Source organism: Pungitius pungitius, chromosome 11 (genome assembly GCF_949316345.1).
Source record: "Pungitius pungitius chromosome 11, fPunPun2.1, whole genome shotgun sequence".
NCBI classification, from domain to species: Eukaryota; Metazoa; Chordata; class Actinopteri; order Perciformes; family Gasterosteidae; genus Pungitius; species Pungitius pungitius.
In genome coordinates this window covers 17,159,377-17,180,893 of record NC_084910.1, presented here as the reverse complement: position 1 = coordinate 17,180,893, position 21,517 = coordinate 17,159,377, and the positions used below count along the sequence as shown (strand labels likewise).

At 50.1% G+C, this 21,517-nt stretch overlaps 2 protein-coding genes across 4 annotated transcripts; both read right to left on the bottom strand.

Moving 5' to 3' along the window:
- Nucleotides 1-133: 133 nt before the first annotated feature.
- On the bottom strand, nt 134-6,036 carry tnfaip8l2b (tumor necrosis factor, alpha-induced protein 8-like 2b). Of its 3 annotated transcripts, none has more exons than XM_037453666.2 (3): nt 5,964-6,036; nt 1,741-2,069; nt 134-1,202 (listed from the first exon to the last, which is right to left on the bottom strand). In XM_037453666.2, exons 2-3 carry the CDS (start codon nt 2,056-2,058, stop codon nt 960-962), a joined length of 561 nt encoding a protein of 186 aa, XP_037309563.1. In that variant the 5' UTR covers nt 2,059-2,069; nt 5,964-6,036; the 3' UTR covers nt 134-959. The 3 variants fall into 3 exon arrangements, with proteins under 3 accessions (XP_037309563.1, XP_037309562.1, XP_037309564.1); XM_037453665.2 differs by lacking the exon at nt 5,964-6,036 and adding an exon at nt 5,459-5,880; XM_037453667.2 differs by lacking the exon at nt 5,964-6,036 and adding an exon at nt 4,527-5,027.
- A 2,898-nt stretch (nt 6,037-8,934) lies between these two features.
- LOC119198150 (soluble guanylate cyclase 88E-like) lies at nt 8,935-16,276 on the bottom strand. Its single transcript, XM_037455051.2, has 17 exons — nt 16,150-16,276; nt 15,532-15,708; nt 15,254-15,386; nt 14,950-15,124; nt 14,682-14,773; nt 13,839-14,096; nt 13,634-13,754; nt 13,003-13,128; nt 12,757-12,877; nt 12,111-12,240; nt 11,645-11,791; nt 11,321-11,467; nt 11,003-11,159; nt 10,305-10,414; nt 9,803-9,892; nt 9,561-9,679; nt 8,935-9,432 (listed from the first exon to the last, which is right to left on the bottom strand). The coding sequence occupies exons 2-17, from the start codon at nt 15,657-15,659 to the stop codon at nt 9,054-9,056; spliced, it is 2,433 nt and encodes an 810-aa protein (XP_037310948.2). The 5' UTR covers nt 15,660-15,708; nt 16,150-16,276; the 3' UTR covers nt 8,935-9,053.
- Nucleotides 16,277-21,517: the final 5,241 nt, after the last annotated feature.

Here is a 21,517-nt window from a genome sequence, read left to right as displayed (position 1 = left end):
ATTTTTAAAATGAATACAACATTTTATCACAAAAAATGAATCTGGGAGCCGGCGCTACGGGGGTCTCTGAACAAGGGGAGGCGGCCTGGGCCTAAGCAGACGGGGGTAAATTGTCTGCCAGTGCGGTGACCACCTTTTGATCCTTTGGCAACTGATTTAGTTAGTTTTAAAATGTAACATGTAATAAATTAACTGAGATTCATTTTTCCTTTTTTCTGCGTTGATTTTTATTGTTTAGTTTGATGTAAAACCAAAGAACACTGATCTCAATCTCGGCAATTGTCTGAAATCCGAACCTCCGGGAATAACACAAATCATAAGATCAACGTACAAGCTTGTTCAGTCAACACTATTTCAAGAGTCGAGTGTTTGTGTTCACGCTTTTGAAGCAGTGTTGGTGCGTCATCGTCCGCTCTGTGGGTCATTTGCTTTATTATCGGCCGCCCCGGTGCACGCGTCCAGTGTGTCGGGCATCGTCTTCACCACCAGAAGGCAGTGCTGCTTTACAGTGGCATTGTTCCCCTCCTCTTCTCTTTATGCAATCTTCCCAGCTGTTTGAACTCCTCCTCCTCCTACTCCTCCTCATCTGGATGCACAACATCAGTAGTTTACAACGAAACATTTCAGGGTCTCAAGAATTTACATTAGATGACTTTACCTTTTACTAACGACTGATACATAGTGAACCGGTTTATCTTCAAGTTTAGTTCCTTGTCTGAAAGGACAGGTATTCATTACAACTATACACGTTTTATCTCCTATTAAAAAAAAAGTCAATCAGCTGTATTTGTATCCCACATGTTCTTTAAGAACAACGTGGCAGCGGTTGGGTTCTTAAATCTCTCGTCTTGCGTCGCAAGTCCTCAGCAGAACAAAGACTCAAATGGTCTCGGCTGCGTTTCCCCCCCCCCCCGTTGACCTCCCGGCGTCCGTGTGACTTTACAAAAAGAGTTCAACGGTCATATTGTCCCGTCCTCCACGAGTTTGTTGAGTCCTTTGCAGATCTTGGTGAGGTTGGGTCTGAAGGCGCCGCCGGGTTCGTACAGCTTGGTCAGGAGCTCCGGGTCCGAGTAATGGTTGAAGACGTGGTTGATGCGGCCGTGGGACTTGGGGGTGAGGTGTGTGTGGACCAGCTTCAGCAGCAGATCCCTGCAGCTGGTGAGCAGCTCCTCCATCACGGCTTTGTCAAATGTAAAGTCCACCTGCAACAGGCAAAGGGGGGGGGGAGCACACAAATGTTAGAGCGTTACAATGATCAAATCATTAAAACCATCCTTTTTGTGTCCTACTTGGTGGCCCCCCTTCTCTTTGGCGACGTTTCAAAACCCGGGGGAAATGAGCAATAACGGGGGTTCGTTACTTTAAAAGTAACTTACAGTTTGAGGCCGGTCACGCTAACTAGCTAACTAGCTAACCGTTGGGCCTTGAAGGAGCTCCAGTTACAAAACCGTAATCAAGGAGTGGACTTAGTCATTGTGGCGTCACCCCTTGGTTTGTGGACGGGCCGTTTCGAAGCCTCACTTTAGTGATTTCACAATGTCTACAATACGGCCATAAAGCAAAATAACATGGCATTAAGTCATTTTGTGCTTAGTCGCACTTAAATAACTCTACACAACAATTGTGAGCCGCGTGCGCGTTGACCCTTGAACACTGAATGAAGAGACTTTATCCATCGGCCTTTAGGAATTTAGGAAAACGATATCGGTGTCGTAGAAAAGTGCAACTCAAGAGACGTACCTCGTAGAAGCTGATGGCCGTCATGGCCCCCTGGTGCAGCTTCTTCTTGAAATCCGTGGCCACCCCCAGCTCCGCCGTGCTGAAACGGTTGTTCCTGAACAGCAGGCCGATCTTCACGGCGATCTTGATCAGGTCTTTGATCACCTTCTGGGCCTCCGGCTTGTTGCCCGAGTACTCCTTGGAGACGCGGTACAGTTCGTCCAGGATCTCGCTGGTGGTGTCGTCGATGAACATCTGGACGGAGCTTTTGGTGGCCATGGAGCTGAGGATCTTCTTCTGCGCCCTCAAGGCCATGTCCTTGGAGCTGAAGGCGTCCATGGTTGCCTGAACTGTGGAGAACACGGGGGGGGGACAAAACCGTATTTGACTAAAGATAATACATTGGCAGAGTGAGGGCTTTAGACGACTGCACTTAAAATGGGGGAAAACGAATCCGGGTACACACAGGTGCGGATTTAACGGAAGCTGGTTGCCGCTCTTTCACTGGCAGGCAGCGCGGATATTTTTATATTTAATATTATATTTTTTTATTTCCGGAAATAAGTGTTGGTTTAGTGACTTACTAACGCTGTAAAACTACGGGTCATTGTGTCATATTTAAAATAGAAACCAAACGCTGCTTTCATGTTAGTTCCAGTTTGTGTTTTGTTTTTGCAACTTGTTGTCGCTGCCGAGAGGGAAAAGCACCACGCGAGAGACTCCACAGTGGACTTTAATTTCTCCACAGAGACTTAACCACACCTAGCAAGCGCCCCCCCCACACCCCCTCTCCCTGCCCCCGTGGGAGGTCATCAGCATGCGTGCTGCAGGCAATGACACAACTACGAAATCCACTGTTTATCTTCAACTGTCAACACATTTCCAATGAATTCCTTTTTAATTGGGTTTAAGCCCCCCCCCTCTCTCTCCGGAAGATCATTCACTAAGGAAAAACTGCATTTTACGTTTGATTTAGTCAAGAGAATCACGGAGGAAAATGGAGACTGAAAGGATCAGAGTAACACAAGAAGCAAAATGATTCCTTGTACAGCACTTAGAAAATGTTTTGTCTCCGGTGCCACAAAGCCAGAGGACAATGTCTCGTTTCAATTATTGACTGAGCAAAGAGATCCTCCAAGACGTACAGTATCTCTGGCTGGCCTCAGTTCCACTAAGACGTCCGTGCGTCCTCTTCCACTTCCTGTGGCATTTGGTCGCACATTCCCATTTTTACGGACCCTCAGAGCTCAAACAAGCCCCACTTTTTTTAGCTGTAACTTTCAGTGCACTAAATGCCACTTCTGGCCTGTGTGGACAAGTACAGTGAGAGGAGCAGCGAGGCTGCATAGCTGAGGCAGGTCCGTGCCTGCGTCTCCCAGATTGCATCAGTGGCGGAGGTGCAGAGATCGCCGAACGCCGAGGTCAGCATCGCGCTGGTTCCCTCGAATCCCAGAAAAAACACTGGGAATTTTTGGAAACTGAACTCAAGGTGGAAATGCTCCACTAATTTCTGGGGTTTGGGACCAACTGCTTTATTACTGCCTTCATGCTAAAAGAAACAAAAGCTGTTACTCTGTGATAGAGACAGCCTGTGCATTATTACCAGCCTTTTGTCCACTAGCTAGCGGCTGCGTTAATGCGTTCTTTCCATCCTTGTTAATACTGTTGATGACTCACAGTTGGAGATGTGAGCAAATGACTCGACCGAAAAGTGATCTGCTCAAACTAACGATCTTATCATGTAAATATGCAGAGTTCCTCCCCGTCCCCGATGTGCAGCCCGATTCCCGCCGGAAACATCCATAACAAGCAAACATTCACTTCTTCTTCTTTTTAATGGAAACTCTCTCCAGGTTCCATTTCCACACTCAGCCATTAATCCCGAGTGTCACGTTTTGTCAACGGCTTGCTTTGTTACACGAGCCGTGGGGGGTGGGGGGGGGGAGTTAAAGAACGTTCATTAGATTCATGTCCCTCAGCAGCGACGATGGAAGTGAAGCAGCGTGATAGCCGCTTCAGACTCGTGCTTCGATCCACCCCCCCCCCCCTCCTTTTCTTTTAGCCTGAAAAAGAGACGCCAGGGCCTCGGTGAGATGTGGCTCCTCGACTGGAGACCCGCCGGCTGCTTGTTTTTTTTGTCTGTTGTTGTTTTTGATGCAGACCCACCAGGAGATTTGAGGCCGTTCGGCGAGAGCCTTGAAACCTTCCACGCTGCACGTGAAGCGACGAAAGAAAAGAAAAAAACACCCTTTTCCCGCGTAATGGGTGTCGCTCAGTCGGTCACAGACCCGAGGACGCTTCAGATGCAGGTGGATTGAAGAGGGCTTTCAAGCATCCATCGCTTGGTCGTGGGCGAACACCAGAGAGCGACACCCATTTCCCGTTTTCGAGCGTTTGTCGCCTCACCCAACTGATGCCCGTTGGAGTGGACGAGTGAGTGAGATCCGACGGCCCGCCAGAGGGGCAAAGCGATTAACAGCAGAGGCGGGAACTGACCTTAAATCGCCAGGCGGCGAGGCGGGGGGGGGGGGGGGTGTGTGGAGGAGGTGGAGGAGGAGGAGGAGGAGGCCATGACTCCGGGTTAATGGACAGTCAGAGAGGCGGAAAGTGGTGGTTGGTTGGTTGGTGCCAGGGGAGGTAAATATTTAGCATTCCTCGGGAAGACTCCGGCATCGAGCCTCAGCGGACATGTGTGAACTTGTGCGTGTGGACGTGAGCTTTTAGAGTTAAAAGTGGTTTCCGGTTGTTTTTTTGCATCAATGTGTTTTTGTGTGTGTGTGTGTGTGTGTGTGGATAAACCATCTCACTCAGAGGGGGATTCTTGATGCTCCCTTTTCCCTTTTGCGCTGTTATCAGAGCGCATTACGGAACCTGGTTGGCACGAGCTCGACAGACAGACATCCTCAGTGACTTTCATCACCTGGGGATGAGCAGGAAAGGGGGGGGGGGGTGGAGGTTTCTTTCAGCCTTTGATCACATTGAACAATGAGGTTGTTCCAGAAAGAAGAGGAAAAACAAAAAGCCATTCAACTGGGATGAAAACAAGCAGGCCGTTGTGTTGAAAGTTCACCGTTTAACTGGTAGAAACGTTTGATGATGAACCAAAGATGATTAGGTAATAAGAGCGAGGCTACAGGGGGGTGAGATGTCACTTCCTGTCTGCCTTTTGAACTAGTTTCTATCTTTAACTCCTGTGCTCCTTCACGTTAATCTCACATTGCAAATCTCTCACTAAGCGTTGGGTTAGCGTCATCAATAGTTTGCAAAAGTTTGACCTCATGCATTTGTCAAATATCTTTGTTTCCCGAGCTTTTTAATGGTAGATGAGAAAGCATTTTGAAATCCTCCAACAAAATCCCCCCCCCCCCCCCACGTATTGCAGTCATTCTCTTACGTTGCACAACCCTCACGGGGAGCCGTTGCTCGAACGGGAAGCGAAACCGACAAAAAGTCGTCTCAAACACGGTGGGGGGGGCGAGGCCCGCAAATAGAACCCCCCCCCCCCCCCATCCCTTTCTGTGATTACATTAAATCAAAGTTCACTTCTGGGGAAGTGAAGAGAAGTCACACAGTTAGTTCCAATCGTCACCTGAGTGGCATTAATGTGTCCACAGAGAAACCAATAAAAAAAAAAAAAAAAAAAAAAGAAGAAGAAAGAGGAACTCAAACACTCCTCTGGGCGCACAAGGTCATTCATCTCTTCTTTAGTGACACATGAACACGGTACAAGTCCTCTTACCTGTGCTGCTGCGTCCCCCCTCCCTCCCTCCTCTCTCTCAGGGTCTCAGGTCGACACAAAAGGCCCGTCGGGTTTAATGCGATCGCTTCATCTTCACCTCGAGCGGATTCCAAAAAAAAAGCAGCCCTCCTGCAGCGCTTCTGTCGGTGCCGCCACCCTGTCTTAAGATAATGTTGAGTTGTACTTCCTTGAGGAACTAAATGGCAATGACACACCCCTTACTGTCTCTCTCTCTCTCTCTCTCTCTCTCTCTTGAGTTTCCCTCTGAAACTCCAGGCCTGCAGAACAGCTGTGCTCTCTCTCTCTCTCTCTCTCTCTGACTCTACCCCGTCTCTCCTCAGTGCTGCTGATGTTGTGCCTCTGCTTGTTCTGACAAGTGAAAACCCCCAGAAAGAATTTGGCAATAATCCGGGGATGCGGCCGGTCCAAAAGGGGAGCGGCTCAGCCCCTCTTTTCTTTGCGTGTGTGTGTGTGTGTGTGTGTGTGTGTCTGTGTGTGTGTTCACCTGCTCTGGAATGCAGCTCCTGTCAGCGCGGCCCGAGCGTCCCTCCCCGTGTGCGCACGTGTCACCTATTCAGGGTAGAATGAAAACAATGAGTGGCCCGGGTGTGTGTCTCAGTCTGACACATACGCACGCACGCACGCACACACACACACACACACACACACTCCCGTGCTGCTGGCTGCACTGAAACTCACTGTACTTTCATGCAGCTCGGCCCATTTTCTATGTGAATTATGCTTTTGTAATCATTTCTGAGGTCGTCTGTGATCTTAATCTGCCAAATTATTTACGTAAAAATGTCTTACTGTAACTCCGCCAAACACCACGGGTCATGTGACAATCATAATCATAATGTCTCGGTGACTGTGGGTTGTACGGTTTCGACTCGTTTGCTCTGGGTTAAGGTTAAGAGGTCAAGAGCCATGCACACCGCGCTTGTAAGTGCAACTGGAGGCTCGACTCCTCTCCACACACAGCACGGAGACCCGTTTGCATCGGAGCACGAATAGGCCGATCATTCTTACATTACGAGACGCAGGCATAACATGCATTATCTCAACACATATTCAAAGCCACGGCATCACACAACAGGGGAATGATGGCAGTAGATGCGGGACTCTTCCAATGAGCTTTATTTCCTCCTGGAAAAAAGAATTGCTGTCGGCCGTTTGCGTGCTCACACTTTGCCCGGGTTTTATGGTGTGTGTAACAACGCTGTTCGGTGTCAAATCACAGATACACTTCAACCTGAATTACCTGCACACAAAGATACAGCCGCTAAACATTGACGCCATTATGATGCCTGCGAGTGCCCTTTGTCCCTTATTTTATACGTGAAAAAAAGCAGTTCATAAAGTAATTCCCTCCTTGATGGGGGCGTTCCGTTGTACTCGCAGTCTAATAAAACCAAGCGGCCTGAATTGAGCTTTGCTCAGCTGATTAAACCTCATCAGACACTTTTAAAGTCTTATTGACAGGAGTGAAAATCCAGTTTGAGGGGAGCACAGCACGTGACGAAGGGAAACCGATATCCACACTGGTGTTGTTCACAGCGGCAGCCGACACCGTCTCAAGCCATCCGTTTAGAGAAACAGGAAGCGTCCCCTGATTCTCAAGCTCATGGCGTTTAATCTGTGAGTTTATCTGAATTGCAGCCAGCTGTGCTGGGGAAAAAAAAAAAGACCCGTCCAATGAAACCGTTCGCAAGCGTTAGTTGCTGTCAGATGTCCGGGCGGGGGGCAAAGGTCACACTGAGACCCAGCTGGACCGAAGGAGCGTCCGGACGCAACACCCACCCACCGGCGTGCCGGCGTGCCTTGAGCCACACACACACCTGCCTCCATTTTTTCGGGCTTTCGGGCCCCTCCTGACAAGAAATTAACTCGGGTGAAGTTTTGCTCAACTTCGCAACTGCAGAATGAGGTCTGTTGTCGTGGCAACAGACAGGAAGTAGTGCTTAAGCGGTTTCCTGATGGCTTCCTCTTTATCGTGTAATGACATCTCACGAGGAAACATCGGCAGGGAGTACTCGGCTGAGCGCGCGCGCGCGTGTGTGTGTGTGTGTGTGTTTGTGCGTGTTGGTGTGCAAAAGGTGCGCACCTCACCCAAAATCACCTCTTACCTGTCACCACCTGCGTACTGTACACGGCTTACAGACTGGCCTCTTTTGGTTATGAGATAATAGGAGGAATTTCAATTATATCACTTATCTTTCATTAAAAGATTGCGTGGACCTTTCTGCTTCCAACCTTGCGCGCACACACACACACACACACACACACACACACACAGAGTCACTCACATAATGGCAGCCTGTTATCACCAGATGACTAAGACAGGAATAACTGACCTGCTAAGCACCGAGGGCCGGACATTACGCCTGAAGATGTGGTACCTGAATGGGACGGAGGATTTAGTGAGCTCAGGGGCTTTCCACCGGCAGCGTCACTAGATTGAGATGAACCGATGCTGCTCGGAGGAAGACATCATTTGATGAGTCTGCAGCTGACAGGGGCTCCCTCCATGATACCATCAGATACTGTACAAGATCCTACCATCTGGATTTTTTTTTTTAGAAGCCGGAAAGTGAATCACTCACTGTTCCCCAGTCCCTGATTTATTTAATTGCAACTTCACTCCCTTTTTTTGAGGCCCAAGTCTACTGCATAATTTTGTAAATGCACATCGTGAAGCACGCCACTTCAGCGGGACCAGAGACGAGCAGGTGGCAATCTCGGCTTATCAGCGTGATACCGAGTGGTTTAGAAACGTTCATTTTCTCCACTGGCCGGCGGGGGGATATTTTCCTCCGCTTGCGAAAAGAAACAGAAACAGGTGCTTTAAGTTTGGCAGGTCAGCGCGCTGGTTAAAACTACCAACCCCTTTAACCTGCAGATCAGCACGAGTGTCAACACCTCGAAGGCTCCGGAGCGTAAGGCCGCTCCCCAAATGGCTCACTTTGACTTTTCTTGCATTTTTTTGACATAACTGGTGAAGCAGTGACTTGGCGAGTGCCTTTACGGAACCGCACAGCAAATTCTTCGCGCAAAGTCTTCGTTGTGGCCGCGATCACCTGTGGCACAGTCTTCAAATTCTCCAGTTTCCTCCCTGAATGTGCGTTTTCTTGTAGAGGAAATAGCACCTCACAGTTGGCATACGGGAGGCGTGTTGTGCAACCTGTTGTGAAACTTGTAAATTCTTAAGAAAAGAAAAAAAAAAAAAACCCAAATGTTTCCACATTTCATCACAGGTCAAAATCCTTCGATGCATGACGCCGATGAAACGAAGGAGCGACGTGCCGGTCGTCTTGGAGAAGCCTTAAATGTTGACTTGACCATAACAAAAGGGGACTAGCGGGAAATGTTTGAAATGTATTTAAAAGTGTTTACCATCGTCTTAACTTCCTGTTTAACTCTTTATTTTAAACCAACGAACCGGCACGGCGTAGCATTCAAAAAATCAGAGTGAACGATTTCGAACGTAGACGTTATTTTTTATTTTCCATTTTTTCCCCCTGATTCACACTGAAATGATATTCTCAGCGTGACATCCCCCCCCGTCGCCTCGTGGTCTCTCAACCCGTGACCCCGCTCACAGGACGCAGCAGGAGCCGCTGCGCATGGGCAGGTTGGCGGGCAGCTTGGCGCACTGCTGCATGAAGCTGTTCCTCTTGATGGCGAGGTGAGGCGCCGCGTTCTCCGGCCCGCCGGCGGGCGACGAGGACGCCGCCGACACCGCCGGCGGAGCGTCCCCCTGGGGCACCTCCAGCTTGGCCCCCTTGTTGTTCTTGGTCCTTTTGGCCCTCTCCCCCCCGGCCTCGGCCGACCCGCCGGGGGGCTCGGCGGCGTCTCCCGCCGGGGGCAAAGCGTCCGGCGGGAGGTCGCTGGGGCTCTGCTTCCCCTCGGCGTGCTCCTCGCTGCCGCCGATGTTGAGGTTGGAGCTCATGCGCTTGGCGTTGGTGCTCATGGAGCTGGGGAGGGTTACACATTTATTTTTTTCAGTGACAAAGGACAGCACAAGTATGAGGAAACCAAACGTTTCTAAAGGGTTATTTAGAGGAATCTTCGGCGTGACATCATCGACCTTCTGTCCACTCACCCATTAGAGCTCTTCTCCTCCGAGTCCTTCTGCTCGCTGCTGTAGCGCATCTCCGCCGGGGTCTTGAACGACAGGTCCCTCTTCCCTTTCAACCAGTAGGTCTTCATGTACCCTTTACCCTGTTTCCGTAACGCACCAGGTGTGTCATTTTGGTTCTGCGACCTCATCTTTGGAACAACGCGTTTCAAATCTCACAGCCGCAAGGCGGTTGTTGTGATCCGTCGTCTGCATCGTGGACTCACCTTGACAAAGATCTTGCCCCTCTCCTCGATGATGTAGGGCTCGTGTTCCAGGTGGTCTTTGCTGGTCTGACTGATGTGTATCTGCATGCCCTGCTCACACACACACACACACACACACACACACACACACACACATGCGCAGCGGAAAGGTTTGGATTCGAAAGAGCGTTAATTCGGGGGAGTTTTCTTCCTTTCCATGTGCACTGAAGTGTTATTCAGCCTCCCTTTTTAATTTATTTTCTTTTGATGGTGAGAACAGATTTCCATCAAAACATGACATCACATTACTGTAAGTAATGGAAAGCAAATGAGGCGATTTGCCAGTTGCATTAACTAAAACGCAGCGTGCGCAATGACTTCATTAAACAGAAAATGTTTTTTCAATACTAATCGACTCTAAAATGGGACGGAGGCGGATTGTTGCTGCTGTCAATCATTGAGCCGCCGCGGGGGTATTTTGCCACACTTTGCCAGGTGGCGGCGTATGAAATGTGATATTCACCACTCCGTTGCTCTCCATCCTCGAGGCTGTATTCACGGTGTCGCCAAACATGCAGTAGCGAGGCATCTTCAGACCCACCACGCCGGCGACCACCATACCCGAGTGGACACCTTGGGGGGGGGTGGAAGAGCTCATGAAAACAAACCTGCAGCCGATTTGTTCACAAAATGCTCGTTTTGCTGCAGACATCGTGAAACGTCTTACAGGCAAGTCCTGGTTTACTTTCAAAGTAATTATTTATCCCAACATTTATGTAGGCCTCTACATTCCAAAGTTCTCTTAATAAGCAACCAATGACGACAAGAGAGACTGCAGCCTGCAGGACATCCTCTCTCCCGTATGCAGAACGGTATCAGGATCAGTGGCCTAACAGAGAAAGACACCAATGCATGCTGGGATATGCCCCGGCACTACAAAATCCAGTTGCAGAGCATAAGATGATTAGTTTTTGTCATAGATCTTTGCAATTTCCAATTCCAACAAGCTGACGATTTAATGCAAAATGAGTTGAATACATCTTTACACCCCTCAGGGTCTAGATGTGATTGTAAGTCGCTTTGGTTCAAATGTAAGGTGATGGATAGAGTTCTTGTTTTTCAGTGGTTGGAGCTGGACAAAGAACAGCGGCCCCTTGTGGCCCTTTGGAAATGAGGCCTGTTTGTTGAGGGGAATAAAATGGAGAGCCTCTCACTGCTCACCGACTCTGATCTGGATGTTGTCCCCGGTGGAGGGGTCTTTGAGGTGGTCGATGGAGCTCAGCATGTCCAGGGCCATGTCGCAGATGTGGTGCGCGTGAAAGGTGGTCTTGTTGGGCACGCCGGCCACCACCATGTAGGCGTCCCGGATCGTCTCCACCTGGATGGAACGGAGGAGCATTACTGTGGAGGAGAAGCTGAACTCAACTTCATCTCTGAATCTATTTCACAGGTCTTTTTATATTTCACTTTGAGTAAATAAAAGGTTTTTGTGAAGTTTGCTCATTTCCACGTGCAGACTGCTTCCCCTTGCAGACCGACCTTGTAGACGTTGTGCTTCTCGCTGAGCGTGTCGAAGACGATGTAGATCTCGTTGAGCATGTCCACCACCTGCATGGGCGTGATGTGGATGCAGATCTCGTTGAACTTGACCACGTCGCTGAACAGGATCGTCACATCCGGGAAGACCTGGGACACGGAGGAGGAAGAAGACGCCGTCACCGGGGCAGAAGCACGCTGTCGCGGGCCACCACCACCCAGCCTACGCACGCATGCCCACACGCAAGCCGAGCGCTTCTGAGCTATGGTCAGGTCTTGCGGGTTACATCGTGCACATGTAGCACCGCCATGACTGACGGGTCGTACCTGGCAGGTCTCCAGGGCAGTGATCCCCTTCCGGAGGCGGTCGGCCACGGCTTTGGGGATCATGGCGTACAGCAGGGAGTCTCCTCTCTTCTTCTCCTCGTCCAGCTTCTTGATGATTTCCTGCAGCTGAGCGTACTTTTGTTGCTCCTAGAGGATCGTAAAAAAGGGACCAAAGGGTTCCCCGGTTACAGTCTCACCTCTATTAAAGCCATACAAAAATCCTCTTAATCCATATTTCAATGCCTTGACCGATTTGGCTTTAACGGGTTGAATCAATGCAGGAGCAGAGTTTTCACCTGGGCTCACCTGGCTGTTTCAGTGCTTTCAATCACACAAGCTTTTCAGAACATTTTTATGAGGCGACTTTTGTACACATTTGAGGTCCCCCCCCCCGCCTGAGGCCGGCTTTGTTAGCCCGGATGCTCTCTGCCTGCCAGACAAAGCGGATCAGCGGTGTCTCCGTCACCTGGTCGAGGGCCAGCTGCAGCTCGGCCGACTGTTGCGTCCCGGCCAAAATCAGCTCCCTGCTGGAGTCGTGCAGGTTCAGGTCGTTCACGTACACGCCCATCTTTATCATGTCCTCCACTGTCTCTATACTTTAAGAGTGAGGAGAAAGAGAGGACGCTAAATGAACTGTCCTTGAAATAAGTTATTCCACTTAGTTAAAATGAATAAATCCTGCTTCCAAAATGTAATTTTGACCTAAAAAGGGTGGCAACGCAACACGATGAAATAATTATAATTTAATGGGAAAATATGGTTATAATATATTCCGAATACTACTGCGTAAGTTCTGAAATATTCAGAAGAATAGCAACTAAATGCATGTAAATTTTATATAGAATTAGAATTTCCTTTAATTAGCCCTTTAGCAGCTTTAACTACTTCTGCTCTCACATTCTGCTTCATTCTAATTAATGTATGTTTTACTGCACAAATTATAACCCAGCACTTGCATCTTGGTCGGGGTGCGCCCCCCCCGACACCCGGCAGCAGGATGGAGTGCCGAGTTAGTGATAAGAGCTCATTATTAGAGCAGGAAACTGTAAGGCGATTTTTTACTCCGGTAACAAATCAACTTGAACAGTGGCCCCCCTGCGGAGACGTCTTACATGGGCGTCCCGAGGAAGATGAGGGAGTCCCACTGGGGGACGTACTTCATCTGGCCCTTCAGGTGGAGGGGCTTCTTCGGAGGCTCTCGCATGTCCTCAAAGATGGTCTCACTGCACTTACCTGAGGTGGGAGGGTGCGGGGGGTGGGGGGGGACAATGAGGGGTGAGGGAAGGGAGGGGAAGGCGCGTGTGGGCGATGGAATGCGTGCGAGAAGATGAGGAAGAAGTGGAACAAAGGCCTCTGACCGGTGATGGTCTGGAACGCCAGCAGCTCGATGTCCTCCCCGCCCGAGTTGGCGGAGCTGTTGTACTGGGTGAGAGCGCTGCTGTACTCCTGGTCCGTGCTCTTCATCTCCTCCGCCTCCTTGGGCTCTGACAGGGGAGGAGGCGGGGGGGGAGGCAGATTCAATGGATCAGGTTGTGAGTTAAAGGAGGCCAGGAATGTGGTTAAAAAACAGCCAAATGTTCAACAGGAGAATTGCGTTGCAGATTCGGTTCCTGCTGGTGATGCCGTGGGTTTTGTCTTTTTATTATGATTGTATTGTCTTTTCCTCTTGAAATTACAACACCATCTGCGAATCTTCCCGTTTCCGCAGGCTACGGGTTTGGTGAGTCAATGTTTTGTTACAGTATATTTAATATGTGTGCTTTGAGCTCGCGGCACTTTCAACTTCACTACGTGGACAAAAGAGGTCTGTCTTCCTTCCACATGAATATGGTATAAATATTTTAAACGTCTCTTTCGATGACCTCGAAATGAGAAAAACGAGGCAGCGACTTGATTGACGTTCCGTGATCCCATCTATTTGTAATGCGACCCTTTTCTTTTGTTTAATACATAATGCATCTGAACTGATTGAAATGGAAAGGCCGGCACCTCTTTCTTCTTCCCTCGCCTTCTCGTTCTCCTCCTGGGACGTCGAGATGTTGACTTTCTGCTTGCTCTCCACCACCGCTTTGGACAACAGCTCAAACACGTTGTTCAAATGGGTGTAGATCTGATGAGGAGAAGGAGGCACAGATTGAAGAAGAAAAAAACCCCAACCTTTTCCGCTTTTTTAGTATTCAAGGACTGGACTCACGTTCTCCCAGCTGAACTCCAGCATGGGTCTGATCAGGGTGAACTCCTCGTCGACCTTCTTGCCCTGGAGGTCAGAGAAGACCTCTTTGAGGCCGTCGCCGATGCGGTACATGGTCATGTCGCGGCGGAAGATGACGCTGAAGGGGAACATGACAAAAAAGATGCCTCGCTTCATGGGCAGCTTCTCGTAGCCCGGCGCCGTCCTCTGCTGCGGCATGCGGTGTTTGAAGGCGGCGTTGTCAAAGTTCATCTTGTAAACCTGGAGAAGCAGCGTGGAGTTCAGGAAATTATTTTAAAATATAACTTTTTGTTTTTGAACTCTTAGCTCGTGTGGACCTCTGGGAGTTCTTATCCCAGCAAAATGGGTTCTGGTCTTCTCTCTGGAAAATGCTTTTTGCCCAGAAGTGCTGAACAAGTCTTTGAATGCACTTGTCATATTGTGCTGAAATAAAATGTTTGTCTACATTAAGCCTCTCTTGTCAGAATTAGTTCCTAAAGCTTCAATCAGACCTCCATACGCTCTGATTGGCAACAAAATAAAATAAAAGGATATTTTGTCAACTAAGTCATCCTTTAAATGGAGTTTTAAGTTTATCTTTATCTTTATTAGCATCTGAACTAAAGTCTTAACTGTCGCTATTTAGATTTTCCTCTATGAAGCGAATCTAATGACAGTTCATGAAGGCCCCTCATCTCCATCCAACAAACACTGCCACAGTGTGAAGGAGAACCCCTGGAAGGCGGTGGAAACCACTTCCCCTCGTGCACCGTGGCGGGGGCCACCCGGGCAGCTCAACCTCTACGCTCGACCCCTACCCCCCCCCCCCCCCTCCTGAGTACCTACCACATACGTCATTTTCTCCGTCTCTTCTTTGGACAGGATTTCCACTTCAATGTCCGTGTTGTAGAACTGCCGCCCCACTTGAGAGAGCTGGCCTGCAGGGGGGAGAGGGGGGGGGGGGGGGGAGACGACACAGTGTTCCATCACAGAAGCGCGCCGACCCCTTTTCGACCCCCTTTTGGTTCTGTAATTCATTAACGTGCTACACACCACACTCGGGTCCACGAGGCCTTTTCCCATCGTGAGATGGTCCGAGACCCCCCCCGGTTACCTTTGACGAACTGCGTGAAGCCCTTGCGGGTGCTGCGGTAGTGCAGCGTGAGGCTCGTCTCGCACTCCTCCTCCACGCAGAAGCTCGGCGGCTGCACTTTGGGGAAGGAGAAGCGGAAGTACTCGTGCAGGTTGTCCAGCTCGTTGATGAAGTCGCGCACGTTTCGCCCCAAGACCTTAAAATTATTGTAAAATTGTTAAATATACATGCTTTTTTTCCATCCACCATAGTCCAATACGGTCTAGGAAGAAAAAAAAAAGGAATGCAATCTGGAGGAGGTGAGGAAGAGGAGGCGCTCTGTCACCTTTAGGATCCGCTCATACCCGTAGTTCCCAATCCTCTTGACCATGTAGACCCCGAAGGCGTACATCAGCTCGTCGTGGGTCTTTCCCAGGACTTCCCCCGCCGCCTTCGCCAGCCGCAGGATCAGGTTGTCACTTTCAAAAGCAGAGATGGTTTTTGGTTTACAGGTTGTTGGTTTTTTTTTTTTCTCGCTTTACACAAATTGGGAACACGAGTCAAACAAACCAGCACACCAACAACGGGGGAAACGTGGGAAAAAAACAACGGACTTGTACCCACTTGTACATCTGATGGCGGTTGAACTTGAGGTGGGGGATCTCCGCCCGGTTCTCGATCAGCCTCCACACGTCCTCCCCGTAGGATTCATTGATGTAATCGTTTACCGCCTCCAGGTACAGGCCGTACATCTTAAGGGGGTTGGAAACCTCCAGATTGATTCCTTGGTTAACTGCTCAGCTGAGGAGAGACAAAGGGAAGGTAACGAGGGAACGAGGGAACCCGAAAAAAGGCTGGTTGAGCTGATCTCTGTCCCTTTTCGAGGGGGGGGGGGGGGGGGCACAGAGCTTCGCTTCGCTGTCTCCCTCGCGACGTTGAAATCAAAACCCTTTTGCTCGGTCTTTCAGTGACGCATGAGGGTTCCCTCCCCGCCGGTCAGCTCTCCGCTAAAAAACCACCAGCCTCCTCGCTGAAGCCTCCCCCCCCCCGAGAGGAGGCGCCCAGGAGGAGGCCGCGCTCCCTCTGCGGCAGGACGCGGGGCCGCACGAGGCGCTCAAGAAACCTGGGATTATCGCGCCAGTCGCTACACGGCAGAGAACGCGACAAATAGAAGAAAAAACCAGCTACAATTGGGGGGGGGGGGGGGGGCGGAAAGGTATGAAAAGAGAGAAGTCCACTTACATGCAGTCCTCGGCGACACGGTGAGAATTTGGTCTCCAACTGAACCAGCCGGCGTCCCGCAGAATCGCTCCCTGCGGAGAGTCCCCACCTGCAGCTGACATGTGGGACACTTGCCTGTCAGGTCAACAGGTGAACGAGGCCAAAATAGCAGCGGCGAGGCGTGTTTGTGGCAGGTAGCAGGAAAAAAATAAAAAAATAGATGTGTACTCTGTCTGTCAAACACACTGGGAGTCGTTGGTGGAGCTTTTTTTTTTTTAATGGAGGTGGAGTTTGCGAGCGGTTACTGCATAAGGGAGTTCTTTAAAAAAACTAAAGACACTCGTTTATTATTATTATTATTTAAACCCCGGTGCACGATGTGAGGCGGTTATCCCAAAATGAACTCGTTTACATCAGCTCATTAGGGCTAGCAGATTTCTCAGGCTAATTACCTCACATTTGCATAATTACAGTCAGGTGCACAGCGGGCCGACGCACACTGTGGTCGGATTGGCATTTGACCGGTTTTGCATAAAGCTGAGTCGATCCTTTTGCAAAAAAAAACACTTCCAACAACATTTCCATCACTTCCAAGGACTGAACATGTGACAACATCTGTGTTTTCTTGACTCGAGTCCTTATGTTTGCTTGTTTTTTTGACTTGCAGGAACTACTCCTGCATTTGGAACGTCATTAAAAAAAGAGCTGCAGCTTTATTCAACAAGTCGGGCTCCATCATGTGTGTGTGTGTGTGTGTGTGTGTGTTTATTCATACATGTGTACACACAGTACATGCCTGCTTCGTGGCTTTAGTGCTTCTGTCAACACAAGGGGGCACTGTAACAACACCCGATCCGGTCCGATGTCTCCTCTGGAGCGAATGAGCTTGAACATAAGAAGAAGTGAGTCACTCAGGCCTCCTCGTTAGGCACCGGACGAGAAAGACCAAGACAGTCACATTTATTTCATTTGTGGAAATGTCCCCAGATTTTGGTTAAGGACAACGACCTCCACCTCTTCTCCATGTTTAAGTCCTAATCTGGAGGGTGAGGAGGCTCACACCTGTCGAGTAGACGTCTAATTATGAAAACGCTGTCAGCCAGAATGAATCTTTCCCTCCATCCACTCCACCAGTGAACCAAAGGCCTCGGAGCGATAATGAGCCGCCCTACGTTTTTCTCCTCCCCTCCTCCCCTCCCCTTCATTTCCTCCCTCCTCTCACCTTCATTTCCTCCCTCCTCCCCCCGTTCATCCCCCCCCCCCGTGGTCCAAGGTGCTGCTGCCGCCTGCCTTTTTAACGGCCTGCGCTGGGACCGGGCCGCCCTGGGAGCTCCGCCGCCGTGTGGGAGGGCCGATGGTGCCACCACCACCACCCAACTCCAACCAGATGCTGCCGGACGCTTTTCATTAAAAGACGTTAGACAAAGAGAGAGAGAGAGAGAGGGCTGCGACCGTTGGTGTCGTTTTCTTGGGCGCCGTCCGGGAGGAGGGGGGGGTATCGGGGTCAGATCCATTCAGGTCCCAGCACATAGTGAGCCGCCGGTGTCTCATTTATTCATAAATATAGATACGTATGTTGGCACACAGCTCACGGTTCAAAGGTGAAGCTTCACAGCAAAGCCCCCCCCCCCGTGCGTATGAACGTGTTCAATCCCTGGCGGTGGTGCGGTTGCATGAAAAGCTGCGGGGATGAACCCTTTACGCACGTGGCAGAATGGAAAATGTCTGCCTCTGTGGAGGATCCGTCGTGAACCCCCCCCCCCCACCTCCTACCCCCCCCCCCCCCCCCGGCAGTGGGAAACTTAGAACTCAACCCACCGCAGAGGAACGTGCCGTGTTTCGCCTGCGCAATCCCGTGACACCTTCCTCTGATTGGTTTGGGCAATAATGCTACGCTAGCTGAATGCTAACGACGTTGGGGCATCTTATTGAGGCTTCATGCAGCAACCAAGCCCCCCCTCTCTCCCTCTCTCCTGTATTTATAGCTCTTCAGTTCTCCCCCTCGCCTCCCCGCTTCCTCCCTCTCTGGTTCTTTTTCAGTTGTTCACTGTCAGCAACTCCATCTCATTCCCTACCGCCCCCCTTCCACCCTCCACCCTTTAATCCACCTGCTGCTTTTCTCCTTTCTCCACACCGACCCGCTCTCAATCTGCTTAAACGGCGCGATCGCTCGCTGCAGCGTTTTGGGCGATTCCCGGGACTGCTTGCGGCGGCGTCACATGTCAGGGCCGCTGTGTCTCTCCCCCGCCGTTGGCTTAATTGAATCTATGGAGAAGAAAAAACAAAACAAAAAGGACAAGTATACGTGATGCAGGGAGGGGGGGGGGGGGTTTGTGTGGCATCGATTTCCACGTGGCGAGGCTCACAGCGACTGAATCCACCACCCGTCTCTCTACAGGCCCTTTTTTTTCCTAACTTGCAGCAGATGGAAACACAGTCCTCTCGGAGGTGTAAAAATAGTGTCAAATCCTAACAAAGGCAATTCTAGAACGAGCCGATAGCGGGAGAGGAGGAGGAGGGAGGAGGAGGAGGAGGAGGAGGGGGGGGGTTGCACAATGTTCGTAAAAGAAAGGATATTCTGGGTTCCACAGTCTGCATATAAATATTCCATTAACTTCAGCAGGGCTCCATAACGGCATGGCGGCGCGGTTATGCATTCAGTGCCTGGAATTTGATATGAAATTATTGCGGGAGGTGGAGGTGGAGGGGTGGGGGGGGGTGAAATAGCCGTTTCCTTTCTTCCAATTTTCTCCCTTCTCCCTCTTTTCGCCCCTTCGCCTTATCACGGATGACACTAATCCAATTTCGGCTCTGCATGTGACAGCTTTAACGTGGGTTTGTGTACCGATTGCGCCCCCCCTTCCCCACCTCTCCCCCTCCCCCCTCACTACCCCACACACACACACACACACACACACACACGCAAAACGCTCCAAAGGTCACATACAGTATCGGGACTCAACCAGTGAGCATGTGTTCAGCGCACACACAGACACACACACACACATAATGTAAAAGCCTCCCCCCCCCCACAACACACAGAGCTGTCTGTCACTTCGCAGCTGACACACATTACCTCAACAGTCCTTTAGCCCGCGGCCAAACCGCATCCAAAACTGGACTAATCCAATGGATCCGCCTTAGCGGATTCTAAAAGGTCAGAATCAGACAAACGCGGGTATTATAGTCGCGTTCCCGCCTCCACGTATCGCCTCCGCTCAGACTGTCACAACGTCACAACGTCTGCGCGGCCCCATGAAGGGAAGCCGCGCCGTGAGGTTCCCTTCATGGGGCTCAGGGGGAAAGGGTTTCGTAAAGCGAGGTCAGCGAGGTCAGCGAGGTCATTCGTCTCTCTAACCATCAACAACCACCTGAGAGGTTTCATAGCGGACCTGAGCTAGATGTTGAGCTTGTTTCTGAGGATACGTTAAACGTTGCATATTTTTTTGTATTTTAAAATGAATTAGCCATTAGTTGAAAGCCATAAGAGCAACATGTTTATTTCTAATGAAGGTGGACAGGCTCCCGGAGTAAACTCAGCGAGTTCTTGGGTTCAGTCTGCTGGTTCGGGGCGGGGAGCAGCTTCAGTGGTAATGACACTTTGAGTCCTTCCTTTTACTTCCAGCGCAGCGCGCCGATCAATTGCACTCAGTCTCTCGGGGGGGGGCGGGGGGGGGGCGACTGTTGATGAAGAAAGACGTCTCCGCGCCGCCGCCGCCGCCGTGATGGATTTCTCGCCGCGTGATTGTTGAATGTCGGCGCCGGATTGTGAGATCAGAAACAGGCCGTCGGCTCTTTGATTTTGAAAGATTAATACCAAAAGTCTGACAATTTGCTATTGGTGTTTTTAAAAATTCAGCATATTGGAAAAATACACCAATATCCAGGAATAGAATCCGAGATGAAAGATGTCGTTTACGGGACATATCATGTTCACTTTCATACATTCTGACTACTTTTTGATACCTGCTAGTCTTTGAAAACAAATCTTTATTTATAGTCAGGAAAAACACATTATGTAAAAATGCAATTTGTTGTGACCGTCCTCACGTCACCACCAATGGCGTCATTTCTCACAGCAGGGCTCGGCTTGACAGAGACCTGCAGTGAGCTCATGTGACTCATCACACGTCGTCACACAGCTGCTGAAGCCTGTCTAAGAGGATGGATTATTCGTAGAGGGCTGTATTGGAGAGACGGTTCATTCCTGTTAACTAATTAACTAATGAATCGCACATTTTGAAATGTGTTTAGCGACAACATTCATGTATATATATAATGAATTGTTGGTAGGCTTGTCTTATCCACAGGTCACCATGCCCACCACGCAGGATGGAGGCAGAATGGCAGGTGGCTCACCGGGAGAGGGGGTGGGGGGGCCTCAAACTTGCGAAAAAAAACGGCTTCATCCGCCTGGGCGAGGAGATGAGAGTGTGAAATTAAAGCGGTTAAAGATAGAGCCCACCTGGCTGTCTCGTGTTTTTTTAAACACTTGGGAAATAGAGATATCAGGCCGTAAGAGCCATTTCAGGGCTTTTTTTGGGGAGGGGGGGGGCGCCGTGCGAGGCGAAGTTGCGTTAACGGCGTTAAATCTCGCCCCCCGCGTTAATCTGACTCTTTCCCTCTTATTTCCTCCCTCACTTGTGTGCTCGGCCGTTTTTTTTCCGTCACTCGGGGTGGGTGAAAAAAAAAAAAATTGGGCAAAATGTGGAGGTCGACGCTTTTAAAACTGCGGTAGAGGAGCCGATCTGTGTGCGTTTGTGCGTCGGCGCTAACGGATGCTGCGGCTCTGTGTTGATTTCACACCTAAGTGGCTGTTATCTGCGGACAGAAGACATTGTGCCACTGCAGCGGGGGTGAAGTGAGGGACAACAAAGGCACTCGCATAAGTGATAAATGAATTGTAATAATAGCTTCCGGTGCTATTTGCCCTCTTGTATCTGTGATCAGTCTCCGGGTTTCAGCATCAGCTGACTTTCATGTGAAATTCACTGATCTGCCATCTGCCCACACTGATACACGCGGGGGCCGAGCGGCTCAAACCGGACTAAATAAAAGCAGATCATTGGGCCTATTGTTATCGTTCTGGCAACAGTTTTAGTGTCACTTCACGCTTGAAATCAGGATTCAACTTCACATGTCGTTTCACGAGTGCAGTCGCTCGCCACTCGGTCTGTTGCTGATCACAAAGTGTCGCCGTGCACTGTTTTGCAATTTCGAAATCACAGCAGCAGATCAACACAAAAGTTTCCTTAACCAGTTTTTTTGGGGGGGGGGGGGAATTTCCGGCCAGTATCCATTTGCCAAGCGTTTCTAAACTAGTGGAACCTCTAAGAACCGGTCTCCTGGGTGAGCGATGGGCGCCTGGACGTTTCCACGGCGACGCGCT

Excerpts from the sequence above, each read along its gene's own strand:
- tnfaip8l2b (XM_037453666.2), bottom strand. The coding sequence starts at position 2,058 with ATGGACGCCTTCAGCTCCAAGGACATGGCCTTGAGGGCGCAGAAGAAG. Across the intron at positions 1,203-1,740 it reads CGGCCATCAGCTTCTACGAG|GTGGACTTTACATTTGACAA; the intron begins GTACGTCTCTTG and ends TGCCTGTTGCAG.
- LOC119198150 (XM_037455051.2), bottom strand. The coding sequence starts at position 15,659 with ATGTACGGCCTGTACCTGGAGGCGGTAAACGATTACATCAATGAATCC. Across the intron at positions 13,755-13,838 it reads TGGAGTTCAGCTGGGAGAAC|ATCTACACCCATTTGAACAA; the intron begins GTGAGTCCAGTC and ends TCTCCTCATCAG. Across the intron at positions 11,468-11,644 it reads CTGCCCTGGAGACCTGCCAG|GTCTTCCCGGATGTGACGAT; the intron begins GTACGACCCGTC and ends TCCGTGTCCCAG.